Raw genomic sequence first — 10,841 nt, 5'->3', positions numbered from 1 at the left:
GCAAAAAATAGGTCATATTGTTTTGAATAATTTACTTCAGACTTCACAGGACTGTTACATGTAAATACTACAAAATCTTGGCCGATGATAGGATCACAAAAACAACTAGCTACAATTTAGATTGGTTATCAATATTTAATGAACCGAATTAGAAATAATGTAATTTCCACAAGCATTGCCCTATAGTTACATCGCTCTGTATAGGAAATAATGTTATGAATGCAGGACACGTTAAAAATTCATAGTCTATTCACACGTCACATAATTCTGATTGCCTTGATAAATTAGACAAGTGCATCTGTCTGTCATTTCTCAAAGCGAGGCAATTATCGCTTTACTAGTTTTCTGAATAGAAAAATAAGTAAGATAGAAGGTTCAGCTGTTTTGACGTTTCAACCTGTGACCTCTATGCCGTCGCTTAAATAATGCACGGGTTTGCATTGGGCAGGATGAACTATTGAAGTATGCCCCCTAATTCGGAGGCTGAAATTACATTTTTTCGCGTGAATAAAACAGGTAAGTTAAGTGTTTTAATTGATGCCCACTTCACTCTTTTGTTATCCGTTAATTACCGTGAAATTACAATAATTCAGGCGTTCGAATATGGAGGCTTATTCCAGATGAGGTGACATGGAGAATGACAAACATTTGCACCAATTATAGTTCTACGTATCCTGTGAAGACACCTGAAATAGACAAATACAATTTACTATGTATTGTGAGAACATTGAAATTCCAAGTAGTTATTATTGCGATGAGATGTACAACGTTTGTATTGCATTTCAGTTCGACTTTAGATATCAACATCGACCATTGCAATGGCTGTAAGCGCTCTATACATGTTGCTATAGTGATGAATGATATAATATTCGCTCCTTTTGGGTAAACACGTGGGATATTAACATTGCGATAACACTTTTCACAGAAAACATGTATTATCTTTGAGATATACTTTGGTGATGTTTATGTTGAATGGTTGAATGGTTATGGACACGGCTGATTAGTTTGCTATATGGATGAGTGAATAGATATGCCAGGTTACTAACAATCATTTTTATGATATGATTTTTGAAATGAAAACACAAACAACAATTACTAGATATCGTTTTGAAGGTGAATGTCCGGTGTTTGCGTTGAACGTTTGATCTCTCTCTCTCTCTCTCTCTCTCTCTCTCTCTCTCTCTCTCTCTCTCTCTCTCTCTCTCTCTCTCTCTCTCTCTCTCTCTCTCTCTCTCTCTCTCTCTCTCTCTCTCTCTCCCTCCTCTCTCTCTCTCTCTTCTCTCTCTGCATATATATACACATTGCTACTTAACTTGACACCTTTTGAGTTGAGTGAGTGTTATTGAGAACCATATATATTTGTGTGTGATATGGTTTATATTAATAATTACGTACATGTGCGAGTACTCTCCTCCATAATGACAGAATAGTTTGGAAGTCTTGCTTATTTATTTATATATTTATTCATTCCGTGTATGAACTGAATTGTATTTTGTTTGAGGTATATGATAGAACAGAGCCCATAAAACATGTCCAAACACTAAGGTCGTTGCACTACAGTCTTTATATCGAGGGAATTGAAAACTAAATGCACAAGTTATTTTTACTGGCAGTGGCATGTTTTGAAAGTCAAGTTTGCATCTGACGTCATAACTTACCATGACGTCACACTAGTATACGTCTATGACCGTCCTGAGCTCTCTTTAGTCTTCAGTTAGACAAATAATACAAAGCCAATGGATAATTACAGACAAATTTACTATGGAGAATGATTTACAATGTCATATAACAATCACTTGTAAATAACTTTATGAATTGTTGTTGTTTTATTTATATTAATCTCGCGAGAATGATGATTCCGCAGTAAAAGAATGACGTGGAATCGCATTGTGTTCAAATGTTGAAACGTTTTTTAAAGATGAGTTATATGCGATAGAAACTAGTAATTCGATCTGGTAGGAGGATCGGTGAAGGAACTTCTGAATATTTTCATTATCAAAGTTAGAGTGACTGTGTGCTAGTTTGATGTGAAACAACATGGATTCCGTACTAACTCATAACAATCAGTACAATGTCACGAAATTTCAAAAGTAAGAAAAGTGGAATCGAACTGGTTGCCATGGCAACGATATAGTTTTTTTTTTTGAGAAGTTGCATGTTTTGACGTTTCCAAGATTTCACAATTAAAGGTATTCAAACTGTCCAGGGTTGAAATGACATATTCCTTTGACTTCACACGATATAGGAAATGCATAATAGCAACCACCAGGAGGACCAGTCCCCTCCCCAGCTCCCCAAATAATGAGTCATTATGATAAAGTATCGTGTCACGCTTAAATTAAAAAATGTGCACATGATAAGAAAGATATATTGCCACTACATGCCACAATGCATGATGGGTAAATGACCTGATGATATAGAGGTTGAAATGCCACGTATCATCACGTGTATGGAAACTAAGTTATTTATAGGAAGTACAACTAGACTAAACACTTACTACAGCTAAAACGACCACTCACTTACACCAAATAAAACACATATCATTCCAGTGTTGTTTCCATATTTAAAACATCGGATAACATCACAAAAAGTGTCGACTTCTATCGATTTCCCAACACTGTAAGCATGTTCCATGCAATGAAGGACGACTCCCCGAAGACTCGGTCGATATGTTCAAGCGATGGCAATACATTTAAAACGTGTAAGAATAGAGAGATATTTTTTGTTTATTCTATTTCATGAAATTACTGCGACGATGATGAACAGAGTATTGAAACATGTGTAGTATACTGCCATCACACGTAGCCTTTTCACCTATACTAATCAATTTTAACGCCTGTACTTTCAAAACTACAGAATATTTCGACTTAGAGTTATAACGTTGGATAAAAATGACGTTACTGGTAACAACAAATCAGTTTAATTAATGTCAATCATAGTTATTTAGAATTATTTTCCATATTGATATTCGTAATAATTCATATTGTGTATGTAGGCGTGTATCAATAATAAATACATTTACAAATAAGATTTATAGACCTGATTTATTTTATAATAATATTGGGGGGGGGGTGCTATAAATAACTGTGCTTGCTCACAATCACGTGACTTTTAACATAAAAGATGCGCAATGCGCTCTTTACAAGGACACCATCGCCTTTTCAATGTGAGAGCGCTACAAAGCCGAAAGTGGTCACGGTCGAATATAAGTGGGACTTAAAACGAAGAAATTGAACTCTGAAGATTCAAAATATACAGTATTAAAGCAACGTATGAAGTTTATTGTAACAAATGATGACAAGGTTAAGAGCCTCGCTTTAGACTTGTAACGTCACATCGGCGTCAAGTGGTTCAAATCGTCTATTTTGAGAACTCGGTTCTTTAAAAATAAATATGGAGATGGTCGATTGCAGACCGTCAACGATATCCAATCTTTATAATAGTTTTCACTGAGTAACCCTTGTAAATAGAGCGCCAACTTAAAAAAAAAGAAATGGAACGACCCCAAAATGACTGCGGAGCAGCTGTTGAATTCGATAAAGTTTGAATTGCTTTAATATGACGTTTTCATAGTTTGTAATTGAGCGCTTTTCCCATAGGGGTATAGTAAACACAACGATAGACAATCCAATCTAAATACAGTGACAGTGTAACACAGACCTTGTATTCCTAGTATCAAATCAAACGTATAACATGAACATCTAGGTATATTAATATGAGAAACAATTCCGCGTTATTTGTTGCATAAACAGACCCAGAACAGAGCAACCTTCATGATCTTCATGTTGTTACGGTAGGATTTGTCAGCCGGAGATTTATTGGGGAAAATTGATGTTGTCATAAGGTCCGACAATTTCAATTTACTATCAACAACAATGACGTCATTCGTGTCATAGGAGGTTTAACTAATGTGTGACAGGCTGACGAAAACAAAATGCACTTTTCTTGTTGTTCCCGCTATAAAAGTCACGAACTCGGAAACATTTCAGTCGTGTTGATATCAATTTCAATTTAGTCGGAAAAGATAAAAGGCGCACACAACTCTAGTAAGTCGATCATTATAAAGTCATTGACAACTCTCAAAATCGACATGATAGCATAATGAATTGGGGTCAAATCAGACTGACAAGGTGACTGGGTCAATGTAAGGCTGTGGGCTGAATATACGGCAAGGGGGGCTTGGGGAGAAAATATACTGTGGTCAACAACATTAATTTCACCGCTCCCTCCCCTTTGCGCTCTCAAATATTTTCATGGTCTCCCGAAATGAACACACTTGATGGGGGAGGGGGGGTGTTGAAACATCATCATTATAATAGCTGGTAGGGAGGGTACAGGTGTTAGAAGGGAGTACTGCACTCCCTCGGTGAACACGTTTGAAAATAAGGACATGTAGGTGGCCATTACAGACATAGATAGATAGTTAGATAGATAGATAGATAGATAGATAGATAGATAGATAGATAGATAGATAGATAGATAGATAGATAGATAGATAGATAGATAGATAGATAGACGGACAGACAGACAGACAGACAGACAGACAGACAGACAGACAGACAGACAGACAGACAGACAGACAGACAGACAGACAGACAGACAGACAGACAGACAGACAGACAGATAGATAGATAGATAGATAGATAGATAGAAGATAGATAGAGACTCTGAGATAGATAGATAGAGATAGAGAGATAATCAGATAGACACCCCCCCCCACACACACACACACAGACACAGACACACACACACACACACACACATACATACATATATGGTAGGTAAATTTTACAAAGGTACAAGTCTGTCCTCTACTAATGATTAGTTTGTTTGCTAAGGTCTGTCTACCTCTGGTAACTTTGGAAGGTCGGGTTAAATAGTCTACAACGATTTGGTCTTTGATGATTACTTTTCTGAAATAGAAATGTAAAATCGCCACTACCAAGTAGTATAAATGTCACCTTATTTAGTCTACCAAAAGTGTCAAGTTTACGGATGTCTCCATCAGTACACACAAACAAAATCATAGCCCCCCTTCCCTCTCTTTAACCCCCCCCCCCCCATTTCTCCTCATGCCCCACTACTGCGGTTAATTCTGACCGCGACCTATCGCCTTCACTTAGCAGCAATCAATCAATCGATCTTATAATACCACTTATAATCAGCTGTTTGTTTTTGTCTCTCGTCGAGCAATAAATAAGTGCAGGATTGGAATAAAATAAATATTCGCGAACACTAAGCCATACGAAATTACATCACCCGCTCTACTACAAATCAAACCTGCCTGACAAATACATTTCTATATATGGTGATGAGACTAGTAGATAAAGAACCTGTCCTGCCAATTCTCATCGCATTCAATTTTAATGAACCAAATGATAAAATATGAACGAATAGTATATAGATCACGCACATAAAAGTCGGCTTTCCTCACATAAAGGGGGTTCTCTGAATAATATAACTGAATAATATGTTCCCTTACTATCCATATTTATAACACAATCAAGCAAGATATTCAGGAGTCGTTACACATTTTTTCACGTTGTTGCCATCATCAGACGACTAACGGTATAGTTCTATACTGATTGTCTGATGATCACAACTCAACTGTACAGCGTGAAACTCTGTAACGACTAGTGAGTATCTTGCTTGATATTGTGTTATTTATACCAACCGCTCTACATACATATATTGAGTAATGCTTACTTCAGTATAGCCATTTTACATATACTGAGTTTATATTATACTATAATATATATATATATATATATATATATATATATGTGTGTGTGTGTGTGTGTGTGTGTGTGTGTTTGTGTGTGTGTGTGTGTGTGCGTGCGCGCGCGCGCGCGCGCGTGTGTGTGTGTGTGTGCGTGCGTGCGTATGTACTTTCCGTGTTCTTTTATAATTGTACTGTTTGAAGGGAATTCTTTGTGAACTTTGAAAGCACTTTTTTATTTTGTTTTGCACTGTTTCGGAGCCTGGTTTTCATCATCAAGATCATTCCAGGACTACATTCTTGTGAAAATGAGAGCCTGCTGTCTGTCATAGTGGCCATTCCTCAAACGGCTAAGCCGTTACTAATAAATTTTATGTTCGAAGTGTGTAAAATGTTTTGGACATCTGTTCCTTCAGCTTTGTTGGGTGATATGTAACGTCTGTTGTAAAAGTATGCATTGCTAACATTGCCAACATTTTTCGGGTCATGTTCTTGACTTGATACTCTTCCTAAACACAATTTCATTTCATGTTCCGTCTTTGAAAAATGATAACGTTATAAATGGACTTTTACTTAGAAAATAATCATAAAGTATGCTTAAACGAGATTTTGTCTGATAAATGCCAAGAATATGATGATATTGAGGGCAATGATTCCAACAAATCGATTGTAATATCACCTACAAATGTATTGTCAATGTCACATCATTGGTTTTCTGTTATATGCTTTACAATAGTCATTTCAAATAAAAAAATTAAAGTGATACAATAAGGTCCTCGCCACCATAAGGGCGCGTATTATTTCATAGATTGTTGTTTTCCTTGTCTACAAGCTCAAAATATAGTAACGCTGTGACTTTAATATAATTCCCATGTCTACATCTAAAAAATGTATATAATACATTTGTAGTAGCAGAATTGTGATATTTTTCTTAAAGACGAATCGAAGAAATAATAGGTGTCTCCGTGGTCTCCACGAACATTTGTTACAAGCAGAAAGGAAGGTCCTACGTAGTTCGCTTGATATTCGTAAAGACCATACACGTAGACAAAAAATCATCATAAAGTGTGACTAGCGATAGAGGGCCGAGGGGGTATTTTTAAAGGGCAACCGGACAACTAGAACAGCTGAACGGGGATCAAGTTTACATCCAGTACATCTGACCTTCATCTGTTATGTTTAGAATTTCCAGGTCAGCTGCGTGAACTGAGATTCTTGCTCGAGTGACGTCATGTGAAGAAGAGCTCAGATCTCATAGTCGGGATTCCACAACTGTTTCTCCTGCAACTGAAAATTCAACATGGCGACGGTCATCGTGTCGGCCCTTGTCGAAAGCAGTTCTATTTCCCTAACAACATCTCCTCTGGGTAACTCGTCTGACGTTCCAGCGGATCCCTCTTGTATTCGATGGATTCTACCTCAGCATGGTGTTTTCCAAATCGGATGCTTCTGCGTTTTAAATGGATTTCTGGTCCCAGCTAATGCTGGGGTGTATCAGTCCCTATGGTTGAGGTGTATGCTATGTATCGGTTTCTTTTGTTCAATTTTCTCGGCTGGCCCTATCAACTGTTGGCCAGACGTCCTGGGTTGGTCGTTGGTTTTTTTCATTATAAACGTATGCCAGGTTATTTATCTCTATTACAATGTGATGCCGGTGAAATTTGAAGAAGATATGCAAGCAACGTACAATGCGTTGTTCAAACCATTTAACATCACTCCACAGCAGTTCAAACGCCTTGTGGATACTAATGGTGAACTGTACGAATTAGATGCTACCGGTCATTATGCCATTGAAGGAAAAACACCTGTCGATGAAAAACTCAGCCTGCTCATTTCTGGGAGGTAAGTAAATCACAGTCTATCATATTGTAGTAATAAACTAGGCATATAAGGTGAACTAAACAGTATATCGATTCTTGCTTATTCTGACGTCACGTTAAACCTGCACTATAGTTGCAACAGGAGCATTTTTTTTACTTCAAATAACCAAATATATATTCATTAAAAATTGGTCAGTTACTTATAAAAAAGACACTGTATGGGTTAATTCAGGGCCAATATTATCTGTACGGTAGAGTAGTGGCAAGTTTAATCTTGAGCGAAATCTCGGTTTTCAACCTGTCACCATGTTTAAAATATATACTAGTTGTAACTTGAGTATCATTTTTCGATCAGACAACTAAAATATATTGTATTTCACTGAAAATAGTTAAAATACCAATAATTAGATAGTGTACATAATAATCAGTTGTCGTTATTATTCATAAGCAGTACAGAAACAGGTTGAAAATCATGAGGGCAGTGATTTTCGGTAAGGACCCAAAATCAACATTATTTTACTTATCGCCGTGTATACAGCTACTAGCATTAGTGATGCAATGCTATTCACAGTGTACAGTATTACAAGGGTCTTACAAGGAAGGTATTATACCTAACAAAACATTTTTTTAAATAAATGTTCCAGTTGTGGCTAGTGCAGCTTTAAGATAAGAAAATTCCTATCTGAACACCAAGCTAAATATTAGTCAAAGGTTTGTGGGGTATGAACTGATGACAAAGTATGTTGATATTGGCCATGGTATTTTCAAGTGTTATGACCAACCACACTAGTTGGAACTGCCGGGAACAAACGAGAGTTTTACTACATTAATCGTTGATGGCGTGCTTCCTGAAGCTGCCTGAATCATCAATCATCAATCATCGGGGGTGAGGGGGTGGGGTGGATAACGGGTGTAAAACATAAAGAAGTAAGGCGTAGACACGAGAAATCGCAATTTCAAGACTCGAAGTCATCCTTTATTTAGTCAGGGATGAATATTCAGCTAACGAAATGGGGTAAGTGAGAGAAAGAAGACGAAACAAGAAAAGAAAATCTTCATATTACGACCATATGCTCGCTTCTCCCTGTGGTGTAACGGCGATAGCACGTCATGTGTCTATTCTGCATTTATTATATATACGACTTTCATGTATTCCTCTTACAGAATGAGAGTTACATCAGAAAGGGTGTTCCTACACTCTGTCGATAGCAATCAGTTTTTAGATTCACCAGAGTGGGAGTCATGTACCCCTGGAGCCGGCGACACTTTCCAGGTATTCACAGAGTTTATTAGAAATCGAGATTAATTTGTTGTGAGAGAGAGAGAGAGAGAGAGAGAGAGAGAGAGAGAGAGAGAGAGAGAGAGAGAGAGAGAGAGAGAGAGAGAGAGAGAGAGAGAGAGAGAGAGAGAGAGAGAGGGGGGGGGGGGAGGTACAAATCTAGAAGAGGAGGTACAGAAGTGGGTACAGTAGAGGGGCTGAGAAAAATATCCTAAATGTGACTTCTCATCATTTATATTGTCAACTATTCGTTTTGAAGGTGAAGTTAAATTACGCCCTATATGATCATTTTAACCATGCAATATAATTGTTGTTTGTATGCAGGTAACGATAACTGCCGTTGAAAAATGTCGCTATGTCCAATGGTCTCGTCGAACCCTGAGAAACTTTCTCCAGAAGGAGCCATTTCTGAAAGCTGTCTTCGAGGCAATCGTTGGCAAGGATATCACCACTAAATTGTATTCCTTGAATTCTGATAGTGGACATCAACTTCCAAGTGCAGATATCATTGAGGAACCCGCAACCGAAACAACCGACACTGAAGACAAAGAGGATAGAGAAAGGAAGGCTGACTTTCAGCATCAATGGCGTCCCGTGAAAGATGACGACAGTGACATTGAAAGTCTACCCTCTCCTTGTAGCCACAGAAGCAGTACTCCCAGCATGCACTCTTGTTTGTCAATGGTGGACATACGGGCTAACATCGCATCAGGAAAGGGGGCAGGTGGTCCAGGACTAGTTACGCGTCTAGACAGCGTTGGCTCCAACTATCCCGAAAGTACGAACGACAAGAATAAACTGAAGTCTATCTCTGAGTAGTCGATCCATTTTTCAAAAACTACCGTGCCTCTTTCTTATACCTAACCGTCATCAGCATTTCAGCCAACATATTTATTATATATCCTGCCATAAATTAATGTGACGATAATTGCTTCGGAAAGCCATGTTTTTTTTTTTTAAAAAGGCTGCAAAATTAATTATTGAGGTAACGACTTTACCCAAGAGTCAAACTGAGGCTATCGAATGCCCTCGATGATCCCATAGAAACTAATTACTTCATATTGAATATTATGACAAGCCAGCTTCGATCGTTGACATAATCATGAGTAAAACGTGAAACTTTTCAGGATATATCAGACGCTAAAATGCCTATTCTCCCTTGTACAGAGTTGTTTTTGAAACTGGTTGTAATAATTTAAAGTGACGTTTGCACGATAAACTAACATTATTTCTCTCTTGTAAACTTGCAGCATGGTTGTACCTTGCAGCACCTTTACCGCACAGGTCACGGAGGTGTGTAAATTGCACTGCACGTTCTCCATCCCATCTCCTTGCAAACATATATATCACTGCAACATCACTGATCTATTGTTTATTAAGGCCAGGGTAGCTCTAACCAAAATGTTTTAGTTTGTATCTAATCTAGAAAACTTCAGAATTCGAATGTTAGTACCTCGTACAGTTGCAAAATGTCTCGTTAGCTAGTGCAGTGTATCTGCGGGGAGTGGTCCGAGCTCTCACTGATTTGGACTGAGCAAACGATCTTACTTTTTCGCGCCAAACTACAAATGTTTGCGCGCTGTTGATGTTTCCACATTTCCACGAATTCATGCTCTGAACGTGTGCTTCACTAGCGATCCTAACCACTGTAAACCAAAAATATAAGAAATCTCTAAACAAATTTCCCCCTTTTAGCGAGTATATCTTTAAAGTCTGCGTTTCTGAACGAAAATATTGCCAGGAATTAAAGTTAGAGCTACTGTGGCTAAAATAGATCAAAACTTCATTCAAATGACAAATGGTTAGATTAATTGTTGCATGTTTTAAAACTTGCTTCAGTAACATACTTTATTCTAAATGTGTATTCTTGTCCATTTAATGTAACTTTACTGCTGCCTTAACACTAACCAGTGTGTTCTTGCTTTCTTGCATTTTGTCACAGTTGCCCGGGTCATACGAAGTTCCCCTAGACCGGTGGGAAGTCACAACAGCTTAAAGCCACCTAGCTTAGTGGAATGTTACA

General features: G+C 37.8%; 1 protein-coding gene across 1 annotated transcript; it reads left to right on the top strand.

The window, feature by feature from the left end:
• Nucleotides 1–412: 412 nt before the first annotated feature.
• LOC144432923 (popeye domain-containing protein 1-B-like) lies at nucleotides 413–9,647 on the top strand. Its single transcript, XM_078121230.1, has 4 exons — nucleotides 413–516; nucleotides 6,903–7,561; nucleotides 8,704–8,812; nucleotides 9,143–9,647. The coding sequence occupies exons 2-4, from the start codon at nucleotides 7,020–7,022 to the stop codon at nucleotides 9,635–9,637; spliced, it is 1,146 nt and encodes a 381-aa protein (XP_077977356.1). The 5' UTR covers nucleotides 413–516; nucleotides 6,903–7,019; the 3' UTR covers nucleotides 9,638–9,647.
• The last annotated feature ends 1,194 nt before the right edge of the window (nucleotides 9,648–10,841 follow it).

This window comes from Glandiceps talaboti, chromosome 3 (assembly GCF_964340395.1).
Source record: "Glandiceps talaboti chromosome 3, keGlaTala1.1, whole genome shotgun sequence".
Classification (NCBI taxonomy): domain Eukaryota; kingdom Metazoa; phylum Hemichordata; class Enteropneusta; family Spengelidae; genus Glandiceps; species Glandiceps talaboti.
The sequence above is the reverse complement of the archived record's forward strand: the minus strand, read 5'-3'. Positions and strand labels throughout refer to the sequence as shown.